The 19,003-nt window shown below is 32.7% G+C and overlaps 1 protein-coding gene across 2 annotated transcripts in view; it reads right to left on the bottom strand.

Annotated features, from left to right (window-relative positions):
- The window catches only part of ORC5 (origin recognition complex subunit 5), a 95,886-nt gene extending 77,810 nt beyond the window's left edge, over window positions 1-18,076 (bottom strand). For both annotated transcript variants that reach the window (XM_052000352.1, XM_052000351.1), the window contains exons 1-6: window positions 17,850-18,076; window positions 13,605-13,697; window positions 10,695-10,895; window positions 9,827-9,901; window positions 6,881-6,992; window positions 4,355-4,485 (exon numbers count right to left, since the gene is read on the bottom strand). In XM_052000352.1, coding sequence (XP_051856312.1) covers window positions 4,355-4,485; window positions 6,881-6,992; window positions 9,827-9,901; window positions 10,695-10,895; window positions 13,605-13,697; window positions 17,850-17,921 — 684 coding nt within the window. In that variant the 5' untranslated portion in view covers window positions 17,922-18,076. The remainder of the gene's footprint in view (window positions 1-4,354; window positions 4,486-6,880; window positions 6,993-9,826; window positions 9,902-10,694; window positions 10,896-13,604; window positions 13,698-17,849) is intronic.
- Window positions 18,077-19,003: the final 927 nt, after the last annotated feature.

The raw sequence follows: 19,003 nt of genomic DNA, 5'->3' as shown, positions 1-19,003 counted from the left end.
TTATCTGGGAAATGAAACAGGGTAAACAGTTGTAAGCAGTGGTAAAACTGACAATCATAAAATTCAGGTCAAAATTTAACAAGTTCATGTTACTTCCAAGAATTATTCTTGTGGTCACGACTATATAACTCATTTCAGTCTCTGTGGAAATTGACCTCTCTAGACTACTCTGGAATCCAGTCTGCAGATGTTCGCTTCTTGCAAGATTCTAAAAATAAATATTTCTGTTCTTCATTTAAGATATCTCTGAGTATTTGTAAATTGGATTTGCCATACCACACACTTAATAAACTATCTGAATGTGAGTAATAACTCATGAATTAAATAAAAAATTTTTTCCTAGTTAAAAGATCAGAAATTTGATCTATAATTCATATATAACATTAATTACCTAGTCCTATATATTTTACTTCATCTAAGACAATGTGTTCATTTGTTTAAACATAATTTTTTTTAAACTTTAAGTAAAACAAGAAGTTTTTTCCTTAACAATGAAATGATTTTACAAGAACCCTGCCCAATTACAGATATCATAAATTATAAAAACCAACTATCTTTTGATGTGGTTTGTGACACTATTCCTTTGTATTCCTCCTCTCCTGTCCCTAAATTCTGGTACCCGATTTCTTCATCAGCAACTGGTTTTAATGCGAGAGAATAGGAGTTAAAATGCTGGCCCTAATATTTGCCTGTAAAACTGTTGGAAAATCTATTTGATTTTTCTACAATCCCATTATCATATCCTTCAAATGTTTCCTAACTTTGTAGTCCATATTATGAACTTTTATTCCAATTTCACTTGTCTTTAGTACTTAACATTATCTCCATGACCTCCTCATGTAATTCCTTATCCCTAAGTAACTGCCACCATTTATAATCTCTGCTCCTACTTTCAGGCTACTAAATAGCCCCAGAGAAAGTCAGGGAAATGACATTGTTCAGAAACCATGGAAAGTACTACCAAAGAACCTCTACTTGTCACCTTCTCCAGCTTTGGGGAGTGGATAGTTTGAAGAATTACAAGATTCTGCAAAGTGTTTCCTAAAGACAAGAGAGTCCAATTTTAGAACAGAATCACAAGTAATATGGGAATCAAACATTGGTTCTTTTAATATACAGGTGAAGCTTGTCAGGAAACTGCTAAAACTGCTTTTGCTTCTATGTTTATAATAGTTTGCAGGGGAAGAATCTGGTCTAGAGTTAAACTTATTAGGTGAGAGAAATAAAAGGTTTACATACTTAAGAAGTTTTGAACCAACATAAACTTTTTTTCCCCAATTCTATTGAGAGAATAATTATGGAAAAACTTAGTTACTTTAATAAACTGAGGCACCAATTCTAGTAATATATGTGTATATTCAGAGGCTAGAGTGATTATAACCTTAACTATCTTAATACAATTATAAAATTTTAAAAATAGCATCTCTACCCCTGCCACTATTTAAGACCTGATTGATCTATTAATCTAAGGAGAAAAAAAAAGCTATCACAAAGGCCATGTCCTACACTTAGCAGTAAAGGTGTAAAACGAGAGTCGGTACTCTCAGATAGTAATTAGTACTTAAAGTAGTAAGCTTTAAAAAGAAGGCAAATGAATAACAAAGTGACAACAAACAAAGAAGGAGAAATGATAGCAAGCAAACCAAGTCACAGAGGCAGAGCTGATATTAAAAGAAACAATAATATTTAGGTGACTGTCTATTATATAAAAAGATGAAAAATTTCAACTAATTCCTCAAGTGTTACACTAACCCAAATATTGAATAAACAACAAATGACTAAAAAAAGTTTTTTTTAATATAGTCATAAAGGATCGAAAGTTATACTGTTTAATAATAAAAGAATTGGTACTCCAATTAGAGTGTACTCCTAATCTTTTCACCTACCAAATCTACATTCCCCAAAACTGACTAAATTACTTGATTTGAAAGGGGGGTGGGAGGGAAGGGAAGGGGCAAGGAACTAAATGCAGGCCTACACTAATGTAAACTCATCCAAAAATGTTCCAGTTGCAATTTTTTAAAACTAATGAAATAATTTTGGCCAAAATATATAAATAGACACAAAAAACCTTTTCCATTCATCAAAAGCATCTCTTTGAAGAGGGAAAAAAACCAATAGATACCTTTTTTTTCTTCTATTGTCTGTGAAGATGATTCAAAATGATAATTATTATAATTCTTTAAATATATCTTTTTTCATTTATTAATGGAACTTCTAAATGTTACCAGTATCAATGACATGAAAGTATACTTTGAAGTTATATAACAATATTATGATCTAGACCTAAATGAAATTTCCTTTGTCCAGAAATAAAAACACTTATTAGGTAATGTATTTAACTCTTTCTCTGTTTCTCCTACCTTGTCTTTATCAATTATTTTGAAGAGAAAAATAAAGAACTTCTCTGCTTCCCTCCCACCAAATCTTTTAGGAAGAGAACAAGAGATATTAAACCCCAGTATATCTATAGCTCCATGAAGAGATGACCCCAGTTAAGCTGAAGGTATGACAACAGTCCTTTTTGCTTCTTTTAACTCATTTGCAACTCACTAAATTTCCTTTTTTTATGATTGGGTTACAAAAATTATCTTTATTTAATATGGGTGTATTCTATTTTTTGTAAGTAATGATTTAATTCATTTAGTTTGTCAGTTTTATAATAACTGGACGGAGATTTCTTCATTTGTCATTAATCTTTCTTTAAAATTTTTGATACTCGTTTTCCTTAAAAAAAAAAAAAAAAGTCAAAATAGCTACTGGTTTATTTATTTTATTGGCATTTTCCCCAAACCAGTTTCTATTTTCATTTAATTTTTATATGTTCAAATTTTGCGCTCTCTCTTTCTCTCTCTCTCTCTCTCTCTCTCTCTCGTCTTTCAGAATTTCCAATTAGGGATTTAATTGGGTTCTCAATATTTAAACACATAAATTTCTAAAAATTTAGAAAGGATATAATTATTTTTTTCTTTAAAAAGTGTTTTAATAGGAAATTAAATGATGTAGTGGATAGAGTACCAGCTCTGAAGTCAGGAGGACCAGCGTTTAAATATAGCCTCAGATATTTAACATTTACTAGCTGTGTGACCTTGGGTAAGTTATTTAACCCCAATGACTGCCCTCCCTCCCCAAACAAAAAGATGCTAAAAAGACTTTTTTAAGTGTTTTAAAATAGAAGTTGATATATATTCAATTCAATATAAGCAAAGAATAAAGAGAACTGGAATTCAGTTTCTTTTTAAAATAGGTTTTCTTCTATTTAGATAAAAACTTAGTACATACAAAAGAAATCCAAAATAAATGAAGAAAGCCTAAATTTTTGGTTACTAAATCATTTATCATCTTTCTTTTACTCTTTATAGGTAAATAGGTAGCAGTTAGTTAAAAAAAAAAAAGCTCATTCTTAGAATGATCTATGAAATTGAGTATAGAAAGCTGAAAATAAGGTGATCATGTCAAAATATTTACTAAACCACAAATTCAGAGCACATGGAAACATTTCTGTGGCACTTCTCATATCCATCTCCTTCCCACTATTAAGATAGCTTCCAACTTTGCTCAGGCTCTGCACCTCTGACCTGGACTGTTGCAATAGCCTTCAAATTGGTCTTCCCATTAAATTTTTTCCTGCTTCAATCTATCCTCCACACAGCCAAGGAAATGACTACTCTTAAGTCCAGGTCTTACCTGTACCACTCCTATACTCAATACAGATCAGTGACTCCATACTTAGTTTTTAAAGGTATGTACAACCTGGCTCTTCTTCAGTTTCATTCATTTCCCACATTAGTGACCCAACAAACTGGCCTTCTTGCATAAAGCACTTCATTTGCCATTTGTCTACTTCTCACTAGCCTTCCCTTATGCCTAGAAAATAATCCTTCTTAAAGAATCCCTTACTTCTATAACTCAAGCACCATTTTCTACAAAAAGTCTTCCTCTATATTTTGTTATCTTATAGTTATTCTATATACATTTATTCATATACACATATGCATGCACATATACAAGTATATGTGTATGTGAGTATAAATGAGTGTATATTACACACTCACACACATACACCATTTAATTATGTACAGGTCTACCCCAAAAGTACAGAATTTCACTGAAGGGCGGGATAATTTAATTTTTTCTCTCTATTCCCAGTATCTTACATATAATAGGCATTTAATATTTACTGAATAATAACCTATAGGTTTTTAGTACAGAAAAGAGACAGAAATATAAATTAATGAGAATAATGTCATATGAGAATAAGTCCTTAGCTCATGCATTATATCATACTTTTAATATTTTACAGTGAAATAAAAGTAATTTCAAACAAACAATTAAAAAAACTACGCTCACTCACCAGGTGTCTGAGCTCTTTCAGGTCTCTACAGACAGTGTAAAAAACACCAAGGAGAATATTAATGTAGGCAGCATAGAAATCAGCTGAATACTCTGGAGGATGATCATGAGACAGAATCTTTTGAAGATGCCCTGGTCCATAAACATAAATTTGTTCTTAATGATTTTCATAAAGCATGTTAAGACACACATTTTACAACACTTTACTACAAAACTTTGAAACAACACAGGAAACCATGAAGTTTTAAAAATCATAAATCCATCAGAACAGGAAAGGAACATTAAATTTTGAAACCAAGATGGAGGAATCATGAGAAGTGGAGTTGTGTGACCACTTTAGTACTATAAAGTTTCTTAGTTGATAAGAATGACCAAAAACCAAGAGGAATTACTTCTAAATTAAATCTTAAAAGCCTGATTTACCTTGGGGCAGTAAATATTAACTTTAAAAAATCTAAAAGAACCCAAGGGTTGAATTTTCTATTATGTTAGATATTCTAAGTAGATAATAATTTGTTTAAAATATTTATTTCATGGGAAAAAAAATTCCAAAATCTAAATAAATCCACCAATTTTCAAAGATTTCATTCCTCACCTTATTCTTTCTTCTTTCTCTTTTTAAAACATATTCTTCTTTCTCCTACATTTCAGTATCTCAATACTGAAATTTCATCTTTCTTGGTTACAAACTTTCTCAGCTGACTACAGAAATTTAGAAACAGAAGACTTACTTTTTCTGTCTATGGTCTGCTCATTTTTAATCTCTGAATTTCTAATCTCATTTCTCTGCATCATTTGACATTATTAATCACTCTTTTCAAAGGTTATTTTCTCCTCTCTTGGTTTTAGTGAAACTACACTTTCCTGCTTCTCTTCTTAGCTTCCTGACAGCCTTTTATCAGTCTTCTTTATTAAATCATCTTCTGTGTTGTCCCCCTTAACTAGGGTCTTTACTAGTACTAGATCCTGGGCCATTGTCTTTTATCTACATATACTCTCTCAGGGATCTCTTTCTTTAGTACCATTATCTTTACCAAACCACAGGGTCCCTTTGTTCCAATTCAAGATCAACAGCTGCTGAACAACTCCATCTGGACGTTCCATAAGCATCTCAAACATGATATATCAAAAAACAAAACCCAAAATTGCCAAGCAACACTGAGAGTCAAAACAACAGTTTCATCACTTTACTTTACACTTTACCTCAAGTGTGAGGTAAAATGTAATCTCATCTCCCTAAAGGGATGTTAATTCTTTAAAGAAAAGGCACAATATAAAGAATTTATACACACATCTACATATACAAAGATATTTTGTGTTACATATATACATGTATGTATACACATACATATTGTATATATATAAAAGAGAGAATAGGTGATAAAAGGGTTCAGTGGAAAGAATAAGATTTGAGTCTGGCTTCCAATCTGGCCTCAAGCATTTTCTAGGTGTGTGACCTTGGACAAGTCATGTAATCTATGTCTGTCTCCATTTTCTCAATTGTAAAATGAGGATCATAACAGCACCTCCCAGGATTATTCTGAAGATTAAATAAGATACTGGAAAGCACTCAGCATAATGCCTGGCACAGAATAGGCACTATATAAATCCTTATTCCTTTTTCTTTCCTTGTTATTGGATAGGATGGGATGGAAGGTAGGTGATGAGGGGAAAGACACAGATGCTCATATTATTTCAACAACAATTAACATAAAGTGTAGTATTTCTTTCCTTCAATGAGTTTCTTTTCTCTCTCTCTCTCTCTCTCTTTTTTTTTTTTTTTTTTGTTTGTGAAAACAGGTAAAATTTTTATTAATAACTGCAGCTAGTTAGATCAGAAGGTCTGGGTGACAAGGCCAAGGATCTGAGGCCAAAGCTAGAATAATCCCTAAACATCTCCTTTATTTTATAACTTGGGAAATTTAAACCCAGAGAGATTATATGACATGACAACATTTCGTTATTTTATTGTACCATAATGTTTCTTACTTTTCTTATATATTAGAAGTTATATACTAAGTGTTTAGAAAATCCATAACTGTGTTGAAAGAATAGGTGAAAATATGTGGATGAATCAGCAAAAATCCAAGCCCTACTGAAAAATATACTAAAAGTTCTGATGGTAGATCAGATTATTTTATTAATCTACTGAACCATTCAACTACATAGTAACACTGAATATTGCCAATAAAATCAGGCCCTTTGGTATATCACACTAACAGAGAAGGAAGAATCTCATAGAATAAAAAGTATCATTTAAATGTTCGCAAATACAGAAACACTTTCTATATATATATGGGCAAATTTATGTGCTAATACAAGGATCATTACACTTGAAATGCTTTTACTGAATGCCAGATTCCCACATGGCTACATAGTCCCACAAATTTCATTTCCTTTAAGAGTTTGGTTTTTTAATTATCTCCTCATTCAAACATATTGATACTATATTGTGTCCTAATACTAATAATTATGTTTCCATTTAAAAACTCATTTCCAAAAGGAATTTTTTAAAAAGAGCATTTACCTATGCTATAATCAGGGAAATACATGATGAATGGTTCAAAACACCCAGTATTTGGTCGAAATTTTTCCCAAACAATTTGACTGAGAAATATAACAGTCACGTTTCTGTTGGTCTGGAAAAGAAAAAGGAATAAAAGGTGACCTTGTATATTAAAATTGTAATCAGAATAGTGATTCCATTTGGATTTTTCATTCAGAAAATTATCAAATTTCCAATTTATTATAAAGTATTTACATATTAAAAAGCTAACTGTAGACATTCTAATCAAGTTACTCATACATTTGCAAATTTTCATAATTATCCAGAATTTCTATAAAACTCTTGCATTTGTAATTGTTATTCAGTTACTTTATTTGAAACATATAGCTCACAATAAATGAAATGTGCCCCTCCAAAAACAACTGCATCTTTCCATAACAAAAATGGTTATGTTAAAAAAAATTAGTATTTTAGTCACCAATAATGTAAAAAGTATGACTTTCTAAAATTTTTTCTGTTTTAAAGTAAAATGGAAAAACCAGAAAGATTACAAAGGCAGATTTACACATAAGTATTACAATCCATCTAACTTCAGAAGCATTAAATAAAAATAATGAAAATTTCAAAGAATTCTAGGCCTGTTTTAATTTTAATAATGTCTACATTATTCTCTTGGAAGACAAAGACAACACATTATTAGCTACATCATACAAGGAAAAAAATAAATGACTTCTAAATGCCTCTTTCCATCTATCCTAGAAACCCAATGGTTTAAAACAAAGTCTATATTTATTGTTCCAGGAAAGAAAGGTCTTTGGGAATTCTAAAAACAGTCTAACTAAAAAGCACTAAACTTTTTCCATTTAAAAATGATTAATGATATTTAAAAAAATACTGACTTACTTTAAAAAATATTGGGAGCAGAACCTTGGAAGAATAATAGAATATGTTTCTTGCCTAAAAATGATTTATAATTTATAATGGGAAACATCTGTCTATTTATCTGGAAGAGTATAAAGTATACAATCAATTTTATCATTACTGAAATTTTTATTTGTAGTCTCATGTGAAGAGCAAAGATCAAATATTAACGCCAAAAAAAGAATAGTGGAGGGTTTATTTGGAAGAAGGAAATTTCCTCAGGCCTAATACATTTTTCTTGCTTTATGCAAAGTCCTAGGAAATGTATTTTCTTTGTTGGCACAAAGGAGAATATTATTCTTGCTTTCCCACATATCTTCTGCTCCTTTGCTTTGTCCCCCCCCTCTTCTCCCTCACCCCTTTTCAAAAAGGTCTTTAAGTAGTACTTTCAGTAACTTTCCAGTTACTTTCTTACTTGGATGGAAAAAGCCTCAATACAATATTTGGACTATGAATCTGGGGTTAGCCTGTCTGGTAAATGTTAGTATGAAGAGAGCACATAGAGGGAGAGCATGAACACCATAATACAGAAATAATGGAAAACTAAAAATGCTTAAAAGAAAGAAGACTTACTGATAATGGGGTCTGGCTCCTAAAATCTAGAAGTCTAATGGAACAACAATATGTTAAGGCTAAGAAAGACAAAAGGAAAGAGCAGTGCTATGATCAGAAAGATCAGACTCCAAGTCTTAAGGCTACCAGAAGGCAGTGATGATGGGAAATCTCCCATCACATACATTAACATGAATAGAAAAGAAATCCAGCAACTATAAGGTTTCTCCTCAAAAGCAGAATAGGGCTTGAGGTGAAAAAAGTTAGGTCTCTTTGAAATCAATTACAACCTCTAAAACACTCAAAATAGGCTAACAACCTACACCACCAGCCTTAGTCACTGGAGTACTTCATAAACATTGAAAAGGCCCCAATCAATACTAAAACAAATTACCCTATATTTTTCCCCAGATAGAGGTGAAAATTCTATTCCCTTTCTCAGTGTATCCTGAACAAATACCTATGCTGTCTATCCCTAATCTCTTATCTCATCCCCAAAAACCTCCTCTTACCTGTTACTATTCAAAATTCCTTTACCAGAAAAGAATACTTCTAATTATATTTAAAGTCTTTAAAAACATAAATAGAATTTGTAGAGGTAATATAATAATGTGAATGAGTTTTAATCAAAATATATAAATGATAACATGAGATACATTTTCATAGAGGAAAAGGTTTAGAAAGCAGAAAATTACTGGGCATACCTCAAGGGCAAAAGGGAACAGAATAGACAGACAAGACACAAGAAAAGCTCTACCTACAACAGGGAGGTAAAGATATGTTAGTATTTTCAATATAATAAAGAAAAATAGTACGTAATAAAATCCATTTCATACATGAATATTAAAAAACTGAAGGGAACACAGACTTGAAGAGTGATCAAGGTACTTTTATGAGGTTTTTTGGGTAAGTCAGTTCTGAAGAAATACTCTTTCCCCACCACAAGAAATTTCTGGGAAAAGCATTCAGAACAACTTAGTGTGATAGCCATGGCTTGAACATCCAACTCATTTATATGTCATACTTTTAATGGAAATATTTTCATATGTACCCAAGTGTCTCAAAGAGGCTCTTTGACCAACAATATTAAGTCTATTTCACTTTCAAACTAGCTGCTGCATTTATCTTACGTATTTTGCTTTCATTAAATAGTATTTAAGAGTTCAAAGTGATAAATTATTACATTCAATTAACATGTGATATATGCTTTATAAAATATCAATACTGGCAGAAACGAGGATAAGAAAGAGAAAGTAAGAATTCATGTCAAAACAGTAATCAAAAGTAAAATATTCTAAGTAGACACAAATCCAAAATGTTTTAAGTATTCTTTTCTGAATACAACTAATGTGTACTTGAAAAATTATGAGTAAGCACAAGTGAAACTGATCCAATTTTTTTGTAATAACTTCAATTTCCCTATTTTGTAAATCTAAATTTTCATTTAACATTTTCCTGAAATAAGATCCACTTCTATTTAACTTAATCACTTACCAATTCCTGTAACCTAAGAAATGCAGGTAGTAGATTTGCTTCCATTTCCCTTAAATATTCTGCTTTATCCAGCACCTTAAAAGAAAAAAAAATTTAAACATAATGAATTTAAGTAGAGTAAAAATCAACTTATAGACTATCAATATTATATAGTACAGTGATCTGATCTTTTTATTATGGTTAAAAACCTATAATTTAGGTTCTCAAAGAACTTTTACTTCTAATTCAGTATCAAATATCCTTTTCCAATCCAAGCTCTGCACAATTAACAAAGCTTTTTTATGAAAACACAATTCTAACCATGTCACTACTGACACATGAATCTTCATTGGCTCCCTTGTACCTCCAGAACAAAATATAAAACTCCCTCCAGAACAAAATATAAAACTCAGCTCAGCCATTTATATCTCTTCACAAACTGTCTATCGTTTACTTTTCCTGAATTATTTCACATTTCTGCCTTTTGAAGCCCCAGTCTTCCAGTCAAACCAGCAAACTTTGTATTCTCCAAACTATTTCAAATTCTATATTTATTCTTTTGCACAAATGATTCTATATCTCTAGAATTCACACCCTACTCACCTCATGTATCACCTACTTCAGAAAGCCATTTCTGTGTCTCACTTTAATTGTTAATGCTTTTTCCCTACTCAACAATCTCTCTCTCTCTCTCTTTCTTTCTCTCTCTCTCTCTCTTTCTCTCTCTCCCACTCTTACTCTCACTCTCACATATACACCCACTCACACTCCCTTATTTGTTGGCATTTTGTACATGTAACTTATAAATCCATACAGAAATACACATAAAAGTAACCCTAATAAAAGGGTCATTAAAAAATAATAAAAAGAACATAGTTAAGTTACTTACAATATATACAGTCTGATCATCTATACGCTGGTCTTGAGTCACTTTTTTAAACAAACGAACAAAATCGTTAAATGAATCACAGGCTATATGAGAGGTACATTCATCTTTTGAAGGAGTAAGACAATTCAACTGGTTTAAAATGTGCTCCAACAGTATCCTTGAGGTAAAACATTCAACACAGTTCACAATAACATGTGGAAGCTAAAAAAGAAAGAAAATAAACAATAAGTAAACAAGTTTGACAATTCAACTTTTTTCCAACTAGAAGTTGTTACAAAACCAATCATCAGTCTTATTTGTTTAACAACCTGTATAACTGTTGAAACACCCAATTTCTTAAAAAAAAATTTTAATAACTTGTAGTCAAGTGAAAGCTTGAGTTGTAGTCCCAATTTTGGTACTAATGTGCAGTGTGGTCTTGGGTAAGTAACTTCGATAATTAAAGTGTCTTATTTGTAAAATGAGGAATTTGAACTAGATGGTCTCCATTATCCCTCCCTATTCTAACATTCTATGGTTCTAAAAGCAATAGGCCATGTCATAAAGTTTGAAAATAAACATAAGACCATGTATTTGGTTGTGTTTGAGATCTACCATTACATAAATTTCTTATGATGAAACACAAAAGTAAAATAAGTAGTTTGAGAGAACAAGTGATGAAAAGTATATCTAACCATCTAAGGATGGTTCCTTAAAGGAAGGTGAAGAAAGCACTCACTGATGCAGAATGATATAGAGAAGGCTGATGTCATCTGGTTTTGTTTCATTTCATTTATATGTAAATGGCTTTCTTTTAAAATAAGAAAAAAATATAATAAAATGTAATTAAAAGGTAAGCTGTTATATTTTAACCTTTCCAAATATAAGTCAAACCTATTGAAACAAACTATTTCAGTATCTGTTTTAACCAATAGATCAGAACCCCCCCACACTTAGTAATTACTCTGAAAGAGTTACTGTGGCTAAGAAATTCAGGAACCTGTGGCCACTTTGATAAGCTTCTCTGAATTAGGTCCTGGGGAACAGGCATATATATTCCACTACAGATCTAAACTTAAAGCTTTTCCCAATTTTGTTGGACCTTCTAAAGCTTTCGATTTTCTGGCATAGATTACAGAAGTAAGTTTTATAAGACATCAACAACAGAACTTCAGAGAAAAATTCTAAATGTAATTCAGGAATATTTATAAAAATATAAATCAAAAAACAAGCATTTATAGAATTTTATGAAAAGCAGCAGACATAAATTACAAATAATGAATATTAATTATTTAAAAGTAAAGACTATGAAAAGGAAGAAAAAACAAAAATGCAAGAGTTAATAGAAAAAAAATCAAGATTTATAAGATTGAGACAGTTGAACCTAAAATATTCTATATCTAAAACATTTTAAATTCTTCTCTCTATCCTATTTAGTAGGCTTTTAGGAATTCACTAATTAACTAAAACAGTTAAACTAATGAATACTATAACATTAGCAACTATAACATGTATATGAGATGATATTATTATGTAAATTATCTGTTAATTTGTAAGGAAATTCTTTAGACCCAAATAGATAAAAAATGATGAATTATAATCAATTAGTAGTGAGCCCTAGGAATAATCCTGAGGAACAGAGGTAAAAATGACTTGTCCAAGATCACACAGTAACTTATATTTGAGAAGTAGTTGAACTCATATCTTTTTAACTCCAAATCCATTGCTTGATCCACTGTACCAAACTGTCTTTGTAGATCACCAGATATTAATGCTATACAAATTTACTATTTTTAAAGATAATTTTGAAATATATATCCCAACCTAAAATGATTTTATTTATATATTTTGTTGTTAGCACATTCTAAGGAGAACTCATTGAAGATGAAATGTTCCTGCCTCTGGAAAAAGTCAAAATGGCAAATCTGCTACAATAGAGTTTAATAGTTATTTATCTAGTTACTAGAGTGGTTATAACACAATTAAACTAATTGTATATTACAAATTAGAATTTAAATAGTAAATTTTGATATTTTTATTTTAGACAATTTACACTGTATTACCATTATAGAACAGTGAAATCCAATGGTTACATAGTTTATATCTAAACTATTATAGAAAATATTTCAATTTCCTCTATATTTTATGTAAGCTACTTAGAATACATAAAAATGAAGAATCTGAAAATATTTTCAGATACAAGCTTAATCAAATCTACCTAAAAATTCTTACACTGAATGAGCAATATTATTTTAATTAAAAATTAATTAGTTTAATAAAAGAAGTAACCATATAGTTGCATTCTTTACACATGCTTCAAGACGTGGTAGATTATGAAATATAACCTGCAGATACCAATTATTTTTCTATATTCATAAAGAATCATTAGTTCTTGAGGCACTATTCTTCTGATAACTTCTCAGGCTTTTGTAGCCAGGCTACTTCTTCCAAGGAATGAGATAGTTACAGAGAAGCAGCTCTCTGCCTTTGGAAATAAAGGGCAACAATGAAAACATTACATTGTTATTCACATTTTGCTACCAATTTCACAAATATTCAAAGTGACACATTCTCATAATAGCAGTAAACAATAATGGGATGTAGCCTACTTTCTAAAACCTTCTATACATCCCAACCTAAAATGATTTTATTTATATATTTTGGTGTTAGCACATTCTAAGGAGAACTCATTGAAGATACTATATGAAATGTTCCTGCCTCTGGAAAAAGTCAAAATGGCAAATCTGCTACAATAGAGTTTAATAGTTATTTATCTAGTTACTAGAGTGGTTATAACACAAAATTTTCAATTATAACACCAAACATAAGATATATTTGTTTGTTTTTAAAGCAAATCAGTAGTTATTTTTCTCCCTCCATATATTATTAATATTTTAAATCTACTTAAAATGAGTATAATATTACTCTTACCTCTGAAGTTTTCATCAAAGTTTCCATCACATAGGTCTTTCCACTAGCTGTATGTCCATAAATAAAAATGGAAGGGAAGCTAAAATGATGACGCTAAGGGAAAAAAGTAATGATCAATTTACATTTACAAAATTTACAAATACACTGAACTTTAACTTTACCAAACTTACATTTAGCTTATTTTTTCTCATCAATCCAAAACACTGCAACAAAAAGAGCAAATGCTTTGTTGCTGAATAAAAATAAAAATAAAAAATCCCTAAGAGGGATTTTAAGAAGCTACTAGGTCTAAGGCACCATCCAAAGGAAAGACTGTTTGTCAGCCCAAACATTTCTAAAGCAAGTCAGTGATAAAATCTGTCTATACTATTCAATTCAACAAATATATAATGTCTATATACTCCTCTTAACAACTCATAGAAATAGTAGCTACTCAGGAAATATATAAATATTTTCAGTGATTCTTGCTCAAATAATCAACACCATAAATATTCCTCCTTTAAGAAATTAGATAGGTAGAATATTCTTGTGATCATCAATAAAATTTTTTTTTTCTGAGACAATTGGGGTTAAGTGACTTGCCCAGGGACACAATTAGATGTTAAGTATCAAATATTTAATTAACGTCACCCAGCTGTCAAATCAAAAACATGTCCCAGGACAGATTACCCTACATCTTACTTAAGATGGAGTTAATCTTTAAAAAATAAAAAAATAAAAAATTGCTACTTGATTTATAGCTAGTTTTGTTCAATTGTTTCAGTCGTGTCTGATTTTTTGTGAACTTATTTGGTGTTTTCTTGGTAAAAATAATGGAGTAATTTGCCATTTCCTTCTCCAGTTCATTTTATAGAAACTAAGGCAAACAGAGTTAAGGGAATTGCCCAGGGTCACACAGCTAGTGTCTGAGACCAGATCTGAACTCAAGAAGATAAGTCTTGTTGATTTCAGGTTTGGTATACCATCTATTGTACTACCTACATACCCTTTATGTACGCTACATAGAATAGCTATGTGCTAATTATTAGAGTAACATATCAAAATAAGTGCTTAAACATTAAAATCTTACATCATCAATTGATTTTCAACAAAATAAAAATCATTTGGCATATTTCAATATACATGTGCTTCTTAATATATGTGTGTATTGAATGTTTGAGGATTTCAGAGTACAACCAATATTGCACTCCTATGGAACAGCTTCTCCACATTCAAATTTTACTTAACCATAGCAGCCTAGAGATCTCATTCTCTGAAACCCTAGAGCACTTATTATTTGTATAATTATTTTGGCTAAATCATATATTATCTTGTAGTACTGCACTGCAGCCATAATTTCAATTCAACAAGAATTTATTAAAGTACCTACTATGTCCAAGACAAGAGGTTAAGAAAGACTACAATAAAATAAAAAAAAGTGATTATCCTTAAGGAGCTTACTGAGGAATATAAAATATACACCAATTTAAGTATACTTAAAATAATTTTAGGAATAATCCACCAATAGCAAAGGTGATGGTAAAGAGTGTCTTACATAAATTGACACTTGACCTGAACTTTCAAAATTAAGAAGCCTAAGATGTGGAGAAAAAGAGGGGACGCACTCTAAGCATGGTCTGCACTAAGATCTATAGATGGGAAATGAAATGTTGATTGTGAGAAACAAGGCCACTTTGGATAGACCATAATATGTGGGAAGAAAAGTGATATATATATAAAGAGGTAAGAAAGGCCTGCCATGACTACGAGAATAATTTACTCTAAAGGGACACAGAAAATCCTTCCCAAAACTGATCTACCATGCTATATTTTGACTGAATTATGGCTGCCTACCTTTGGCCCCTACTTCGAGATAGACATTTTTCTTTCCCAGGCTTTATGTCTCCTTGTTCTGTCTAGTTACATGTTGCCCCGCTACTCTACTAAGATACTGCAGTCTTGTTTTTCTTTAATTCTCATCTACTGGTAAGGAGAAAAGGTATATCAGGATCCTCTGCCATCACTATTAGTTGAAATGATGACAGGATTATCAAATGCTTTTCATATATAACTTTATTATTCATTTCCCATGTAATCCAGCTAGCACCCTAACTGAATGAGACTATAGAAGTGATGACACATCTGAACAGTATAATATGAACTCCTTAAGAGCAGGAATCTTTTCAGGTCTGCATCTTCATCAACTAGGACTACTTCTTCTTCTTCTTCTTTTTTGCTGAGGCAATTAGGGTTAAATGACTTGCTCAGGGTCACACAACCAGGAAGTATTAAGTGTCTGAGGCCAGGAGTCTTCCTAACTTGAGGGTTGGTGCTCTATCCACTGCACCACCTAGCCCCGTCAACTAAGACTTCTTAACTGGGATAAGAATACATCTATAGCCCAGTTTCTTAAAGTATGGCTTAGGACCCCATAAGGAATCGCATAACCGAATATAAGGATGGCAAATTTATGATTTGTTATTAGTAAATGTTTCATTTGAATACCTATTTTATATACCTATATACCTAGGTTGCATAAAAATTTCTCAGGAAAAAAGGAGTTATGAGTGGGAAAAGTTTAAGAAATACTAATCTATAGGATGACGGCAACCAGTGAAATTATTATTGCATGTGAGGAAATGTTAAAGGAAATAGATATGTCTAGACTGAAGAAGATAGGATGGTAGTCCACAAAATTATAAAAGGCTGCCATGAGAAGACTAACCAGATTTATTCTGTGCGGCCCCACAAGGCAGGTCTTAGACTAATGAGTGGATGTCAAAGAGAGGAAAACTTTGTCTCAATACAAGGAAGAACAATTAGAGATTATAAAAATAGAATGGGTTGCTTTGTGATACATTAAATTCTCCATCAGTGGATGTTTAATCAAATGTTAGAGACAAAAGGATACCTAGGGGAATCATCTAAATCTGGACTCCATTTTTGCAACTAAAGAAACAGGGGCCCAAAGAGGCTAAATGATGACCAGTGTCATACATATGACTGGCAAGGCTGGGACTTGGCTATCAATAGTTTTTCCATTATACCTAATTAATATTCAGGGACAGTAGTGGATATTGAACAGGGGAAATTGTGTAAAAGTAATCCTTCTAAATATGACATTCTATGAATCAAGTATGATGACCACATGTTGAGTAACAACAATAAAACTAAGTAGAAAATTATTTGATATAGTAGCATGTCTCACTTTATATTATTTCCTTCTCCAAGATTTGCTGGGGCTAGGTGGTAGTAGTGGATGGAGGGATGGAACCTTTGCAAAGCCTATAAAGGTTTCCTCTGGCCAATGGGTCTTTCACTTAACTGTTATGGTAGGAAATGGTTAAGTATTTTAGGGAGCAAGCTTCTGGATTCCTACACTTGAAACACAATTTTCCTATGCCTCATTTTCCTCACAAGATCACCTACCCTAAATGAAACGTGAATAAATAAATACAGAACACCTCACAATACACCCATGCCTCAGGTGATGTTCATTGGGTAAGATGTTTTGTGCTTCACCCCAACAAATAAATTCAACTTTTCACAAAGATTCCTGATAAATAGAACTTGCAACTAGAGCTTCCAGCAGAGCTCCAGTTTACCAAAGTGCTTTGCAAAGCTGTTGTTCCTTGCGGGCTTTTCACTTTGGGATCTTGTTTGGAAATCGAGGCTTCCAAAAGCTCTACAAAATTTTTTTTACCAAGTCTAGTTCCTTACTACGGTAAGATTTTTCCCAGAATTTCTAACTTCAGTTTGGGAAACTGGTGGATGAGAGGATGAAAGAGGAAGGGACGGGAAGAGAAAATAAGAAACGCTGTGTGATGTCATTCGATCCTCACAGCAACCCTGTGATATTCTCCTCCCCCCCCCCCCCCCCCCCCCCGTCTTTTTTTTATTTAACAAATAAGGAAACTGAGGGTGAAAGCTGGAGCAATATTCCCATCACAAAGCTAGACAATGTTTTGGGCAGATTTTGAATTTGGGTCTTCCTAACTCTAACTCCAGAGTTCATTCTGCCAAGTAAAAAAATAAAAAGATAAAAAGGCCAAAGAAACGTCTGAAAGGGGCAGCTAGGTGGTACAGTGGATAGAGAGCACCAGCCTGAAGTCAGGAGGATCTGACTTCAAATCTGGCCTCAGACACTTAACATGTTCTGGCTGTGTGAGCCTAAGCAAGTCACTTAACCTCAATTGCCTAAGCAAAAAAAAAAAAAAAAAAAAGTCTGAAAATTAAAGTTTAAGTTAAACATTTAGCGAACAATACCTCTCCAAACAAGGCCATCAAAGTAGACACTTGGGATTCGCGACAAAGCACCACGTTCTCCAAAGGAAACATCGCAGCCGAGAAGGCAACAAACCGGAGCCGGAGAGAAAAGAGCAGTAGCTAGCTTTAAGAGGTTTTAACCAGCTCCCCCAAACTCAGCGACACAGACCCGAAAGCTTAAGCGCATTTGAGCATCCGCTCGACACTTAAAAAGCCCCGGTCCAACCTTTCCCGGCTTCAGCAGCCTCTATGGCCTGACGCCGCTACGTCGACGTCTTACGTCACCACGTCGGCGTCCCCGTTCAACGTCTTTATGGAGGGAACGCGGGGCGGGACCTCGCAGACAGCGCTTCCCAAGGGATTTGTGGTTTTTCCCAAGACAGATGAGTAGGCGGATACTGGAAGAGAGAAAAAGGAGAGGGTCTAGATCATCCCCTGCATCTAGAGGGTGAACTGAGAGAACTGTAGGGACCGCGTAGGGATATTCCTCAGACTCGAACTTCACGGAAATAGCTGCCTCTGCGGCCCACGCCCGGGTTCTCCTGGACCTGCAGCTCCTTCAGGAAAAGAGGCAGGGGCGGGAATCGAGCCGGGTGCAATTGAGGTTTGGGAAAAGTTTGCCGTGTGTTGTAGATATGCCCCTGGAACTACGTGATGACGCCGGCTTCTGTCTCAGATTCCTAGTCAGTGAATGGGGACTACTTTAAATATCGATATATACACGGTAATATAAATTATATGTACCTGTAAATAAAAATTACATATGCATATGTATGCACCTGTGCGTTTTTATGCTACTTACATAAATGTGTATGGCTATCTCTGTTTTTATATCTATTTGTGTGTGTGTGTGTGTGTAGATAAGAACACATACATGTGTGTATACACATCACAAGTGGTGAATGTATAATACGCCATCCTGAAGGACTAGTAAATTACATATAAAATTGTGTGTGTGTAGCAAGTACTTGGCATATAGTTAACATTTAATTGATGCATGTTTTGTCCCTTTTTTATTTATTTTTTTGAGAGGCAGTTGAGGTTAAATGACTTGCCAGGGTCACACAACTCTATTAAGTGTTATGTCTGAGTAGGAATTAGAACTCAGGGTTCTCTGTCCACTCTGCCATCTCCCTGCCCCTGTTTATTTTAAA

The sequence above is a fragment of the Antechinus flavipes genome, chromosome 5, assembly GCF_016432865.1.
Source record: "Antechinus flavipes isolate AdamAnt ecotype Samford, QLD, Australia chromosome 5, AdamAnt_v2, whole genome shotgun sequence".
NCBI lineage: Eukaryota > Metazoa > Chordata > Mammalia > Dasyuromorphia > Dasyuridae > Antechinus > Antechinus flavipes.
Note: the sequence above shows the minus strand (reverse complement) of the source record. Positions and strands in the feature narration are given on the sequence as shown.